We start from the raw sequence: 15756 nt of genomic DNA, 5'->3' as shown, positions 1-15756 counted from the left end.
TTGTCAAGCCACATCTTATTGTATACAATTACTTTATCTTTTTCCCTCAACGTCTGTTTGGCACTTGAAGTGAGTGAGTGAGCGAGTTTTTCGCTGCTTTGAACATAATTTCAGTTTTATTACAGAGACGTTGAAAAAAAAACAAAGTATAAAACCCAGGTGCATGTGCCAATTTAGAGCTATAGTATTACCGCCTCCGTGGTCTAGTGGTAGTGCGTCCGCCCGGAGAGCGGAAGGTTCGGGATTTGATCCCCGGCCGCGTCATACCAAAAGACGTTAAAAGATGGTACTTGTTGTTACCCTGTCTTGCGCTCGGCATTAAGGGGCTAAACAAGTACTGGTCCGCTCGGAGTCAGTATACGGAGTCAGTATACTGAGTTGGGTAGTCATGTTAAAACTGCGACATGGTATCTCAGTGAGCTAGCACTCTAAATCGGCATCAGTCCGGACTAGCACAAGCAGCCACACACACACACACACACACACACACACGTCGCTATATAAGTGCACAAATCTTATTAAATACAAATTCACCTCACCTCACCTCACCTCACCTCACCTCACCTCACCTCACCTCCATTATTTGAACACAACCATAAAAACATTAACCTTGTGATTATATTAATGTGAACAATTGTTGAATTTTTTTAAACTTATCGAATTTCACTGTCCACACAGACACTAACATGTTAGTAGACGTTACTAACATGTTCGTAAATATTTGCAAATTGGTTAGTAAGTTGCCTATCCAGATTAGTACTTTACTTATAAGTTGGTAGAGATTACGGCCCATCTTTCACAGAACTACTCTTTTACAATTTGCGAAAAACAAGTAAAAGACAACGAATATATAGGTATGAGATAACATATAACGATTTTCAGTGGCATTTTAAGTTTATTTACACAATACTACAAAAATTAATGGAAAGGTAAATAATATACATATGTTTATTTACACTGCCAAACCTCCCTTCGTCATTGAGTTCATGCCATAAAGTTCTAAATTTTGTAAGTCATGACGAAAGTACATAAAGAACGTCACAAAACCGATATACACCCAACACTCTGACTCATAGAAACTGGTTTCGTTTATATGTTGTAGTAAATCGGTTTGTGAACTGTGCGATATGAACAGTAAAGAGGCCAACGAGAAATATATTTGACCATATATTGTCAATATAGAACGTCAACGCAAGATAATAATACGTCTATGAATGGATCTCTGAAAATCAATGATGATACCAGGAATGTAAAAAGGTATATGTAAGTATGACACGCTGATTGGCCTGCGGTAATATGTTAGTTCTAACGATTATGAATGAAAATGGTCAAATATTTTATGTCATTTTGACTGAATAACATACACTTTTAATTAAATAAACCAACATCTAATCAGATCAACAGACTGATTGATATGGCAGGAACAGTGGTGAAAAATATATAAGATTGGTAATATCGCACACCAGGTTCTAGAAATTGACAATAAATGTAAGGCGAACAAATAGGACCCGACTACTTTTTATTTCAATATTTGAAGGTGGGTAAGTCTGTGGACCAGTTTCAAAAGTCTAGCCACTGTCGTTGCTTAAAACTATGATTGGGCATGCGTGGGATGAACTGCACTGGGTATTATTGCCTAGGCTAATCGACCAACATTAAAACGTGTTGAGTATGAGGAGAGCCCCCTTGAAGACACTCCTAGAGGCGGAGCCTTGTAATCCAAGTCTCCGGTTCGTGTTGGCGTAGGTTTTCGTTTTGTCCCCATTCTGCAAATGCCTCTGAAATAGGGGATACACATTAATCCAAATTATCACAGACTTAAGATGGCGGAAATTTGTCTGATTGTGTACTCTTTGACATTATTACAGTTTCTAGAAGGCTATCTGTTACAAGCGAAACAGGACTATTCGAGATCTTTTACAAATTCTAATCTTCTTGTCAAGTGGGAATTGGATACCTATCTGAACACTGGACTGTTTCATGACAATCGACTGTGACAAGATCCTGAACATTCGTGTGTGCACGTTCATTAAAGGACTGCTGCCACGTATGTAACCCATTGTTTTGCCTTGTGCTTCAGTATAAGTTATAGTTTATTCATTGATCTTGAGTGATTATTATTAGTATATAGTGCACTTATGCCCGTTTTTTAATTGCAGCCCTCTCATTGGCTGATTTCTGCCCGTCATATAATGCAGCCCTCTCATTGGGTCCCCCTTCCCCACCCCCCAAACCCAGAGTAATGACGTCATATATTTCTGTCCTCTCATTGGCTGATTTCTATCCGCAGGGTCCCCTCCCCCACCCAGGGGTCCCACCCCACCCCAGCACTCCAGGGGTCCCATCCCACTTTCCCACCCATTTTGATTTTGAGCGCTGTTATGTAACTTATTCATAATTAAACCTAGTGAATGCTATTCTAGACTTAGTGTATACAATAATAAAAGAATTGTGTTGAATTTTCTGCCCTGTGGTTTGAAGTGGAGCTCAGGATTTACACGTCTCCTCTCTCCAACATTCTGGAGTCGAATGGACTTCTCGCAGTATTGACCACACTCTAAATCACGTGACTAGTCTAAACCAATCGCTTATCGACTCCAGACAACCACGTGACTGTCCGTAAGCGTGGTCCAATCAGAGATTAATATCCAAGGGTGTTGACCACACTCTAAATCACGTGACTAGTCTAAACTAATCGCTAATCTACTCCAGACAACCACGTGACTGTCGTAAGTTTAGTCCAATCAGAGATTACCACTCATTGGTAGCACCCGTAATAACGAGATTACAAGTAAATAAAAAACATTTGCGACTTTCATATTGAAACAATGATTATTTATTTATGAAAATATTTAGTTGTTAAAAATACAATATGTACAGAATCAATACGATAAAACAATTCAAGCTCTTATTATAAGAATATTTGCAACAATGAGGCATCAATAATCGAATTAAATATATACATACATACACATATACTTATAAAGCAAACTTTGAATTTGATGTTACATGGTATACCCAACGGTGATGCACAGTAGTTGTCAAAACTGGAATATAGGTGTTAATCAAGCCTCAAATAATACAGTGTATTCAAAGTGAAACACGTATAATGTACAAACATGCTGATGACTACAGATACAGATTATTCACATGAAATATAATAATAATAATAATAATATATCCAGTTATCAAATGTCAGTGAAAAACAAAAAGAATCTAACTTATACAATTTATTCAACCCAGCCATAAGGTAGCGTTTCTGCCTGGATTCCCTCTGTATTTGAAAGCAGTCTACGTTTTGTATAAACACGTCTGTATTTCTTAGACACGTGTTTAGACACGATTTCATTATTTTTTCGCAGGTCTCCTCGAATTATCTGAGAAGGATAATCAACGGTGATTGTATCTTCACCATTGTTCATAATCAACTCTTTCATGGTCTCCATGTTTAATTTCCTACTGGCTTGATAATTCAAAGTGAAGCCTCTCACTTTACAGGTAGTTTGTGTACCATGCTTCCTGGGTTTGGCTAGCAAATAGCTGTAATTCTTCGGACCGGCCGATACGAATGTTTTAAAGGAATTCCCATCCAATTCGTCTGTAAGTTCTCCTAGAGAATCGCCCAGCGGTGGATTCCATTCTTCTGGATGGTGTACACGCTGTCTGAATCGAAATAGAGCACAGGCATTGGAAGCTGACAAATTGGAAGCTGAGTGAGGTGTGAGATAATCGTTCTCGGGTTCATAAGACACGAACAATAGGTTATCATTGATCACCAGTACGCTCTGTACCCGTATGCTTTCATCCAATAGCATATGAAAAAACGTCATTGGATCGGACAAATATTCTGATTTTGTAACCGATTCCTGTTGAGCGAGTTTACCCCAGAAAATTATTGATGCAAGCCTTGCCCAACATTATGAGTCCAGGGTTTTTCAATACGTTTGCCTCGTTAAGTCTCACGCCTTCTCTGTCGAATATGGTCTGGACATACTCTTGAAGGTTTTCACTCTGTTCGGGAGGTCCACTGGCTTCTTGCTTCAACTTGAAGAAATTGTTGACATAGTCAGTGAATAATCCCCCTTGCCTGTTGTCCTTGTCATACTGTGCAAATTCCTCAAAATGCCAAGCCTCGAATATGTTTAGAACTTCATAGTCGCATTCTCTCACAGCTTCCTGAACTTCCGACGTGGCGTAAGTCCCAACCCAGGCTCTCTCCTCATCGGTGTGGGAACAACTCTCCTGCTGTTGAGAGTCAGCACATGTCCTACATAAGGGGAACATGAGTTTGCCACAGGTTCGGTAGGGAAGCAGGGGATGGTATAACCGCTTTGGTGGGAGTATGCGACACATGACGAGACCGTGTAAATCAAACAGTCTCGACACGTCCGGCGTATCTACTATCTTTGGATGACCCACTGGGTATCTACCATATTTGTTGATGTATGGGTAAAGTGAACACACATCCACATACATGATTTTTTCATCTTCCCCAGCCTCATGAAATAATTTGGTAGCGTTAGTACGCCCTCCAAAGAAAGCATCGCAGGGGTTCAAAGGCATGGATAGATATTCAAAACCCTTGAGAAAATTGCCTAATTCAGGGTTCTCTTTTTTCTGCCCTTGAAAACTACATTCCCATATAGTCAGTACAGCGTTGACCTTAGGATGGTTTCTTAGTAAAGCCAGTCTGAAGTGGGTTTGATGTAAAGAGATTCCCAGGGTGTGATGAGGCTTACTTCTACTGGTTTTATAAAATCCAGCACAGCCGTGCCAGAAACATCCCAAGTATTCGTACACTGTTTTTGTCTTCTTGTTGAAGCCATCTACACTGTAGGTTTTTCCATTTGAACAGTGAAATCTCTTTTCACCACCATTTCGGGAATGTTGTGTGTCCAAAGTTGGATCAACATTCATTAACCACGCCAACCACTGTAGTGACTGAATAGAATAGCGAAGATGAGGTCTGTAACCCAGAGGTGGGATAATGGCGATCGTATTTTCAGGAAGATAATTCTGTCTGTAAACCATCATACAGGCCATGGGAAGGGTTATCGCATCTTTAAAGGGATCAACCCGGTTTTGATCGATAAAGAGTTGTCGGAAGGCAGCACATATTCTCCTCAAAATATCGACATCACTCCGACAGTAGGCCAAAATTTCTTCCCCCATCTCAAATACAGCATTTGGGGCTATCTTGCTATCGTACCATTTCATGAAAGCTTCTCTATCCGTGATAGACATGCTGTCAGCGCCTTAACTCTCAATAGGGGGATAGGGTCCGACGTAATCTTCATTGGCAGCAGTATTGAAAAAATGAGGAAAGTAGCCCTTCTGCAGCTCCGTCAATCCAAAGGTCTTCGGGAAGTTTTTAAGAGGCATGGAGAGGAAATTGAGTGAATCTTTAAAAGTCACTCGACCAACCTTCATTTGCAGTATTTGCTGACCGCGCATAAGTATCTCGGGAGGTTTCACTATCTTCTTATGAAGATATTGTAGCAGAAGGTGTCCGTCATATCCGCTATAATGGTGGGCTATGGCTATAACGGCCTCTTCCTCATCATCCCCTTCGACACCTTCATCCATACCATCCTCAGAGTCACCGTCTGACTGCCTCTTTCTTTTCTTTCCCTTTTTCTTCGTTCCACCGTCGGCAACCCTGAGCAACCAGTCGCCCACATCGTTCAGCGAGGATGCACCTTTAAATATCTTGACTGGCTTGGTCCCTCTCCTTCAGCTCGCCATGGACAGGTATCGCACAAGTTGTCAGACTTGTTTCTAATACATCCCCCACATCCTAAGTGTGTCACGCATAAATTGGGCACGTGTTTACCGGTGTCTTGAGTGACCTCAAAATCGTAAAATATGAATCATCGTTTGGCCCTTTCCTGCGGAATATCGCGTTTCCTATCTCGAGACGCTCCCTGCATTCCTTTGAGCAACTGCTGCATCATTTCCTCATCCTGTATTGGCTGGATATAACATCGACGGTCCAGAGACAAGGGCTGCTTGCAAATCTTACAGTCTCTGTTTTCCGAACAAACGTGATCCATCGACGTGTTAAATTCCTCCAGACATTCCTTGCAGCAATGAAACACATCACAGGTAGATGCTCGATCGATGGCTCGTGTCAAATGACGTTGATAGCATCGGACATTGACAAACCATCGATTACAGGTCAAACAGTTCACATCCATGTTGATCTTAACCCCTCAAAAACCAGGCTGTTTACACTGTTAACAGTGGAAGTCGAGGCTACATTTATGATTGTTGGCTGTACTGTAGCGAATATCGCATACTTCGCAGTATCCATTGTATCCAGTGAATCCTGTCATGGTAGTGATGACGTCATAATGATTGTCATTATGAAACAGATGTAGGATATTTTCAGCATCTACAACGGGGCTTTTGTACATCAGCTTGTTGAAAATATCTGCTGAATATATCTTTCACTGATAAGTAGGAGCCAGGTGTCTGCTTCCCATGTTTCCCGACCTTGGCAAGGACCCACGACAATCCCAGCGTTCTGCATTAGCTTTATCGCTTCATCTCTTTGCCTGTCACCTTACTTACGAATTTCTGTCAGGGATCTGAGCTTTTTACGCCAGGCGACACAATCGGGATGTTTTCTGTCCAACGGTTCCGGTTTTAAACTGTAGTGTATGGCTGTCACAAGGGCCCTAGCAAAACAGAGATCATCATTGTTCCTTATCTTCAAAATAGACCTCTTCATTTCTTTAAAACATTCTATACTTAGATCTTAGATCTATGACCTCTTCCTTCGCCAACACGGTTTGGATCCTCGACGTGTAAAAGTTTGATGATCATAGTGTCATCTACCGCGAGATCGACATTACTTTTCATTCAAGTTCATAATGTCTTCTCCTCTTAGCTCGATATGGCGACGGAAACCTATCCTCATTGGAGCGTCCAAAGCTGGATGACGAATAGCTAACCCTACTCTGTCATTATCTTGACTATCTACCTGATGACGTAGATCCTCCAGTATACGGTCAAACATCCTTCTCAAGACGACTGGTAAATTCTCGGGTCTCTGAACATTTAACCACTCACCATTAAATCGCAAGTGGTAGTTATTGACATTGAGTCTGAATCTTCGAACCCTCTGTCGTTCGAATAGCTCGAGTTCGTACGGTTCAACTTCACCCACCAACTGTTCAACCTCTTGAGAACTACCAGTTTCTTCACCCTACAAAGAACGATAATTGATACTATATGAAATAACTTGAATCGGTCATAAATAATAAAAATAATAACTCGTTTACATCGAAGAAATATAATGTCGAGAAATAGATATACTCAAAGTAGGATGTGAACATAAGTAAAACGTGGAGTTCAGTACAGATGTTTTATTACATTCTTTTTTAATATATATTATCGTCAGTAAAATTCACCAGTGCTGACCTCTGACTCTTCCTCCCTCGTGGAAATCATAAGGTTTCCCACATCACAAGACGTGTCTTCCGATGTGTCGGCATTGATCAGTTCCTTGAACGAAAATATAGGAAATAGTAAATAAAGATTTACCAAAATACACCTCAGTACGCGTACATCGTATACGAATATATTTAGAGAGAGAGAGAGAGAGAGAGAGAGAGAGAGAGAGAGAGAGAGAGAGAGAGAGAGAGAGAGAGAGAGAGTCGAATACGTTATAAACAATATCTATTTTTATGCTCGGTTTAAACATACCTCCGGATCCGTATTATGATCGCTATCATCCTGGGTGTCATAGGAAACGGTAAATATTTCGTTGTCCCAGTTGCTGGACCACGAAACCTCTTCCTACAATAGAAATTATAATTCAGACTATTTTATAGCGATATGCAAGGTTTTCATACTCGTTAAACAATTTGAACGGTAAGTATAGAACAGTAGTTGCGCGCTTTGACTAACTCAGAAACCCCCCCAAAAAACATACCCCGAAATCCAATTAAAAACCCTGACTCTGTTCAGCGGGAACGTTTTCAACATTCACAATTATGACGTCATCATCATCTTCCTCGTTGCCCCTTTCGGCTTCCAATAGCCCCGCCAATAGCTCCAAATCAGTGACGCCATCGCTCCACGTATCACCATCTGTTTCAGATGCTTTCTAAAATAGCGGTAATAATTTCATACATTACTAACGGTACAAATACACACGTTTTTACATAATAAAGGTGTCTGTAAATACATTAGCTACACATTAGTATTTTAGAAAACAATATAAACATACCTCAAGGTCAGCTTCCGTAGACATTTCTCGTTCTACATTCTCTAAGTGTTCTACTAAGATCGAGTCATCATCGTCACTTTCGAACTGATCTTCAACAGTGACCAATAGTTGATCCTCTTCTTCATCACTGACATGTTCTAGGAAGGCGAGAACTTTGTCAAGGTTATCAGAAGTCAAAGTCTTCAGGTACTTGGTTATTTGTTCCTGGGCCATGATCGTAGCGTAGAAATGTACTTTCGAAAGGCGGACTAACCAGTTAATATAGCAGTTAACTACCTGTCATTAAACGTCATGTATGGACGATAACGATCGAGTAACGCCTTGTCCACGATGTCAAACAATATTATGCTGACACGACAGCCGGATTCAATTACGAATGGATTGATGTTAAAAGAGATATCAAGGACAAAGAGAGGTCAGATGTCCTCTCACTAATTAAGTAAATTGCTGTCCCCTTGTAATACACTGGTCAGTGGAAACTTTAGTCCCCTGACACCTAGTCACAGCCACAGATGGGACGACAGCATTCTCGTCGCCAAGGCTTTTCATTAAAGTAATTCTTATCATAAGGGTTGACCAGCGGTCATGAGTCGAAGGGTTACGAGTTGGAGATAAACTTATAATTATCATTTGAATGACAAAGCCACTGGTCAGAAAATTCAACACAATTCTTTTATTATTGTATACACTAAGTCTAGAATAGCATTCACTAGGTTCTCTTATGAATAAGTTACATAACAGCGCTCAAAATCAAAATGGGTGGGAAAGTGGGATGGGACCCTGGGTGGTGGGGTGGGACCCCTGGAGTGCTGGGGTGGGGTGGGACCCCTGGGTGGGGGAGGGGACCCTGCGGGTAGAAATCAGCCAATGAGAGGACAGAAATATATGACGTCATTACTCTGGGTTGGGGGATCCTGCGGGTAGAAATCAGCAAATGAGAGGGCTGCATTATATGACGGGCAGAAATCAGCCAATGAGAGGGCTGCAATTACAAAACGGGCAGAAGTGCACTATATACTACTATTATTTACTGATTGCACAATTCAGCTCCAATACCGATTATGATATTAATCTTTACATTTCAGTTTGGAAATCACACCATAACAATATTAATTGTTGGAATGAACTATTTTGCTGTAGTTTTGTCTGTGGAGTCTTCACAAGTGCCTCTGACGGCTTACTAAACTGGTTCAATTGCTTTTTGACAGCAAGCGAAAGAGGTCATGAAGAGGCGATAAAAAGGTTATAAACACTTCTGTTTATGTTAATTTTGTCGAGAGCAATAATGCTTCTCAAACAAACTTCACACAGTGTAATGTGTAGTGTCATCCAATCGCAGTCAACTACCATCTGTCTATTCGTGTTGGTGGACAACGCCCAGTCGAAAGAGTTGCCCTTTTAGCGCAACGAGTGTTTAAAGTAGCAGGTTTCAAAATATAAAGATGACTTCCCTTATGAATTTGTTGGTCGAAGCCTGATATCTATTTGTGCAAGTAGTTCCTAATTCTGTGCAAGAACACCCAGTCCCCGAACACCTATGCCAACAAAAGCATGAAGAATCACATTTCAGACACATTTATGTAGATCAACTCTTTAAGGAAAATAACTGTACGCACCTTTCGACAAAGACGATGAGCACAATGAGGATGACAATTATCCCGAGACTGAAAGCGAAGCTCGCCCCTATGATTATTTTTTGCTCTGGAAACAAACGAATATTTCATACAATTCACTACCTGATAATACTGATTGTATTTATTTTCAATTAATGTTAATACAAAAATGAATGATTTCCTCGAAGGAAGCAATTGACAAAGGAGAAACTGGTGGTAGTAGAAGTCTCTGTGAAAGTCAGAAAGACAAACAGCGGTAATCACTGTTTCTAAGACTTTTCTGTCTCTAATTCTTTATTCTTAACATGTGTTTGTTTCCGTTTTATGCTGAAGTCAGCAATATTTAAAACTGTCACTGTGATTAATGGACTCCGGGGCAGACAAATCGGCGATTGATGAACAACGGTACCTTAAGGATACTTTAACAAACAATCAAACAAGTCATCGACCACCCGATACAATTGTCACGTGAATGACAAGCATGGTTTGTTGGGGTAATTTGTATGTCTGTGTATCAGTTATACTCACCACTGAGAGCATTGACTGTCGTGGTGGGAAGAGATAAGCCTAAAGTTGTAGATGTAGGTCCTGCTATGACTGTAGCTGTGCTGGACACTATTCTTGTACTGGTAGCTTGTTTTGATGGAGGTGAGGAACTTTGTGTTGTGCTGGCTGTTGTAGGAATTGTTGATGTAGTTGGCGTTGTAGTTGGTGTAGTGGTAGTTAATTGCGTAGTCGAAGTCGTTGGTGTAGTTGTGACAGTTGTTGGTGTAGCTGTGGCAGTCGTTGGTGTAGTTGTAGTCGTAGTTGGTGTAGTTGAAGTAGTTGTTGATGTAGTTGTGGTAGTTGTTGGTGTACTAGTGGAAGTTGTAGGTCTAGTAGTTCTTGGTCCTGTTGTGGTAGTTGTTGTGATAGGAATTGGTGTAGTTGTGGTATGCGTAGTTGGTGCAGTTGTAGTAGATGCTGGTATAGTTGTTGTAGTTGTTGGTGTAGTAGTTGAGGTTGTTAGGAGAGTAGTGGTAGTTGATGGCTTAGCTGTTGGTGCAGTTGTAGTAGTTGTTTGTGTAATTGTCGTAGATATTGGTGTAGTAGTGGTAGTTGTTAGTGTAGTTGTGGTAGTTGGTAAAGTGGTAGTTATTGGTGCAGTTGCGGTAGTTGTTGGTGTAATTGTGGTAGTTGGTAAAGTGGTAGTTATTGGTGCCGTTGGGGTAGTTGCTGGTGTAGTGTTAGTTGTTGTGATAGCAATTGGTGTAGTTGTGGTAGTTGGTGCAGTTGTAGTAGATGCTGAGGTAGTTGTTGTAGTTGTTGGTATAGTAGTTGAGGTTGTTGGGAGAGTAGTGGTAGTTGATGGTGTAGCTGTTGGTGCAGTTGTGTTAGTTGTTGGTGTAATTGTGGTAGATACTATTGTGGTAGTGGTAGTTGGTAAAGTGGTAGTTATTGGTGCAGTTGTAGTAGTTGTGGTAGTTGGTAAAGTGATAGTTATTGGTGTTATTAGTGTAGTTGTGGTAATTATTGGTGCAGTTGTGGTAGATGTTAGTGTAGCTGTGGTAGTTGTTGGTACAGTAGTAGTTGTTGTAGTTGTGGTAGATTGTGACGTAAAATTGCGACAAGTGTCAAAACACCTTCCAATGTAGTCGGGACCAGCAATGATACAGTTGCTATAGGCACATGGATCATTAAACGTGTTGTCGCCATAGGGACAGTCTGCAACATAATCAAGCAGCGTTTAGACGTTCAAATATTTGCTAATTGCTATATTTATGACAGTATTGTCGAGCATGTTCGTCTTTCGATTATCATAACCATCGTGTAAACCTTTCACGAGACCATGGTTAATGTGGAAGTAAATCCCAAGGTAATGCAGATGGAACATGTTTAATCCTTTGGTGAATCCGATGATCAATGGTAGCACAGGGTGATAAGGGGCATAGATTCCATTCGTGGATAGAATCACAGTAAATCTATGCAACTCTGCATAACTATTCTTCTCAACTATAAGACATATTTCGTCATTTAGACCATTTCTCACACGTAATTTCATCACATAAATTATAGATACCAGACACTGCGATGACGGAAGGCTATGCGCTGCAGACAGCAATTGTGGAGCTTTGGAATCCAGTATAAAAGAGGGATTGACATGTCGTCAGGTTTTAGAGTCATGCCACAAGGTGAAGGAACATGCGATACAGTGTAATAAATCTATATGTTTGATTGCAATAGTGACACTCGTCGTTCAGGAAGCAAGGAAAACCATGGACCTCTCTCTATCTATCTTACCTACATATCATCAAATATTCTTCATTGTGTGATGGAACTCGAATGTGAACTGGATTCCTTATTTTAAAAAAACCGAAAATTGTGAGTTTTTTTCTTAATTGTTAGAGTATCAGGGTGTTTGTAGGAAAGTTGACTGGTTATCCGGTATGACGAGAAGGTAATGTCTTCGTCAACCTTCTTGAGCCTGATACGACGGCTTGGAATACATACTCCCCAGGGCTGTGAGAATGAAATGTGAGTGTACATTGATCCAAACACTGGGGTAATAATACGGTAGGGCCATGATCATTCACCTTGTACATAAAAGCTGGCGCATTAAACTGGACTTCATTATGGATTATTTTTGTATGTATTCAATCAACGCCATATTTGCAGCTTTTTGTAACCGACACCGATCAAGAAAAAAAGTAACTAACATAAAATTAATATAGAATATCGTAATTATTAAAATTAACTGCCTTGATGATAAATATATTATATGACCATTGTCATGTAGAAATTAGAAACTAAGATAATCAGACACTTTAGCTTAGATTTAGAGTTAAAAAAAGTAACAATTGATAACTTATGATAATACTGACAATGGTTAGCAGTGTACAGAAATATCTACCATTTATGTTTTTACAAAACAGTTATAAGTATATGTTACTATAAACTAATGAGCCATAATGCTCTTGTGGTTATCCATAGCTTCCTGAATTCTTTCAAACATCAGATCATAATACAACCTTAAACACGAATATACAAAAACAGTAGTGTGACTTGGAGATAGGATATAGGCTTATAAAATCCTTATAAACTACAACTTGAATGATTGACTAAATCATCCAAAACCCAAACCAGACCTCATCAAAACCCCTATTGTCTGTACTTACCACCTCCTGACGAGTAGGCTGGGCAAGTCTCACAACAGCCATAGGCCTTGTTTTCATTGTAACAAAGACCTTTCTGTTCCTGAGTAATAACAGTGTCACAGTCAGAGTCACGATCACCATATGTGCAATTTGCTGGAAAACATACAATTCAATAATATGAATATTGAAGAAATACACATTTCGTGTTAAAGACATGAAACTTTGCATGTCAAACTGTAAATAAATCAGTTGTAATATTGTGATTGATAATACATGATCCATTCTAAATAGTTCATAACATTAGCAGTTTAAATGTGTTAGGATTTATGTTAATATTGACAATGGTTAGCACGGTGTAATAACACCTACCATTAACACATACATACAAAATAATGGCTAGTGTACGAAATTACATATAACTGCTTCAACAGTTATCATAGTAGATGGTACATATTGAAACACTGGATTGATATATTGGATTGATATACTGGGGTGATACAATTGATTGCGACATTGGATTGATAAACTGGACTGATACATTTGATTGATACATTGGATTGATACATGAGATTGACAATGCGTACTGATACACTGGATTGATATACTGGGCTGATACATTTGATTGCGACATTGGAATGATAAACTGGACTGATGCATTGGATTGATAAACTGGACTGATACATTGGACTGAAACATTAGACGTATACTTTGTTTGGATACATTGGATTGATATCTTGTATTGATACATGAGATTGACAATGAGTACTGATACACTGGATTGATATACTGGGCTGATACATTTGATTGCGGCATTGGAATGATAAACTGGACTGATGCATTTGATTGATACATTGGATTGATACATGAGATTGATACGTTGAATTGATATCTTGTATTGATACACTGCATTGATACATTTGACTGAAACCTTGCATGTAAACATTTGACTGATACACTGGATGGATACAGTGGACACATTTATTGGAGTGATACACTGGACATCGGACTCATATATGGGACTGCTACATTGTATTGATTCATTAGACCTATACACTGGAGTGATAGATTAAGTTTATACATCGAACTGATACATTGGGCTGATACATTGAATTGATACATTGGACTGATACAATGAATTGATACATTGGACGCATGCATTAAACTGATGTATTGGACACATGCATTGAAACATTTGACTCATGCATTGGACTGTTACATTGGACTAAACACATAATGCTGATACATGGAATTATTACATAAGATTGCTTCATTTGACTGAAACACTGGACTGATATAAATTAGTTGGGCATATTTATTGGAGTGATACACTGGACTGATATATTGTACAGATGCATTGGATCGACATATTTGACTGATAAAGTGTATCGATACATTAGGTTCGTATGTTGGGCTGATACACTTGACTGATACATTGTATTAATGCATCGGATTGATAGAATGGGCTGATACGTTGGAAAGATTTAATGGACTGATACATTGGACTGATGCATTTGGTCCCAGAGGTACAGTCAGAATATAAAGTGACATTATTTGTGCAATTTGCGGGAGACAATATACAATTACAATTAAATGTATTTGTCAGTTCCCGAGAGTGAGTGAAGTTCGACTTTCAAATGTATTGAACGTGTCTTGGGTTCATAATTAATTTCATCCAGATAAACATATCATTATTATAAATGCAGCAAAGAAGGCTTGGGTGATCCTGGCACAGTCGGGCTGGTTATTTACAGACCGACGTCATATAGCTGGAATATTGCTGAGTGTGGTGTAAAACAACAAACCAACCAACATACGGATTTCAAATATAATGTTATATGAAAAATAAGTATCATATTATTCCTGTCGATAATCCACACATCACGTATCAAATCAAGTATCTTGATCATATAATAAAGGGAGATCATCCCAGTATGGAATTGGTGAAAGACATCTGATCATTTGAAAATTATTTCAATCCTTAGAATGACTTACTTCCACTCATTAACGTTAAAAAATTAACATTTTAAATAATTTCAACCTGACATTTTAGTATGCAAACTTTCGACTAAACAGTGTCTATATTTGCTCCGAAACTCAAACCATCTAAATGTCTCTATCATTACTTACCTACTGCCGACTTGAAAAGTGGACATGTTTCACAACAACCCCTGGTATTTCTTTCACTGTAGCATAGACCTTTCGTGTCCTGATTTAGTATGTGACAGTCTACAAATACATCTCCATTTGGACAGTTGTCTAGAACAAACGAAATATACAAGTACACATAAGAAATATGAGGCAAATAAATACAAACGTATCTTAATCTTGAAGATGACCCGTTGGTTAACACATCAGTCAATATTCCCATGTTCAACAGACACTGATGGCAACATTCCAAATGACACAAACCGTAGGGGAGGTACGTAAACCACGTGCTGAGTACCACAGAGGAGTGAATGTCATACTGGATTTATCACGTGGTACTTGTATCCTCAATTCACATACTCATCTAACATACACACAAAAGTAAGTACAGTCTTGAACATGACTGATTGTTTGCACACTCACGTTGATACTGCTTTATGCTATTATTAAATATGTTTGCTGGATGTGTATAGTTATAACATTATTGTATGGTTTTATCATGTTAGAATCGCAAACATCAAGTAATAATATGGGGATGGGGCTGATTTTGTTTGAGACAGGACGTGTTTTGTTCGTTTATTGTTTCTAAACATGCAATTATCGAACAATAGTTTATCATTGGTAATAA

General features: G+C 39.3%; 2 protein-coding genes across 2 annotated transcripts; both read right to left on the bottom strand.

Moving 5' to 3' along the window:
- Positions 1-859: 859 nt before the first annotated feature.
- LOC124114943 (mucin-5AC-like) lies at positions 860-15453 on the bottom strand. The gene is made up of 5 exons (XM_046475704.2): positions 15111-15453; positions 13005-13136; positions 10378-11553; positions 9853-9937; positions 860-1778 (listed from the first exon to the last, which is right to left on the bottom strand). Exons 1-5 carry the CDS (start codon positions 15349-15351, stop codon positions 1637-1639), a joined length of 1776 nt encoding a protein of 591 aa, XP_046331660.2. The 5' UTR covers positions 15352-15453; the 3' UTR covers positions 860-1636.
- LOC124114976 lies at positions 2900-8109 on the bottom strand. Its single transcript, XM_046475747.2, has 4 exons — positions 7940-8109; positions 7711-7803; positions 7426-7509; positions 2900-7210 (listed from the first exon to the last, which is right to left on the bottom strand). The coding sequence occupies exon 4, from the start codon at positions 5242-5244 to the stop codon at positions 3880-3882; it is 1365 nt and encodes a 454-aa protein (XP_046331703.2). The 5' UTR covers positions 5245-7210; positions 7426-7509; positions 7711-7803; positions 7940-8109; the 3' UTR covers positions 2900-3879.
- Positions 15454-15756: the final 303 nt, after the last annotated feature.

This window comes from Haliotis rufescens, unplaced genomic scaffold (genome assembly GCF_023055435.1).
Source record: "Haliotis rufescens isolate VD_foot unplaced genomic scaffold, xgHalRufe1.0.p SCAF_8, whole genome shotgun sequence".
Taxonomy (NCBI): Eukaryota; Metazoa; Mollusca; class Gastropoda; order Lepetellida; family Haliotidae; genus Haliotis; species Haliotis rufescens.
This window is presented reverse-complemented; position numbering and strand designations above follow the sequence as displayed.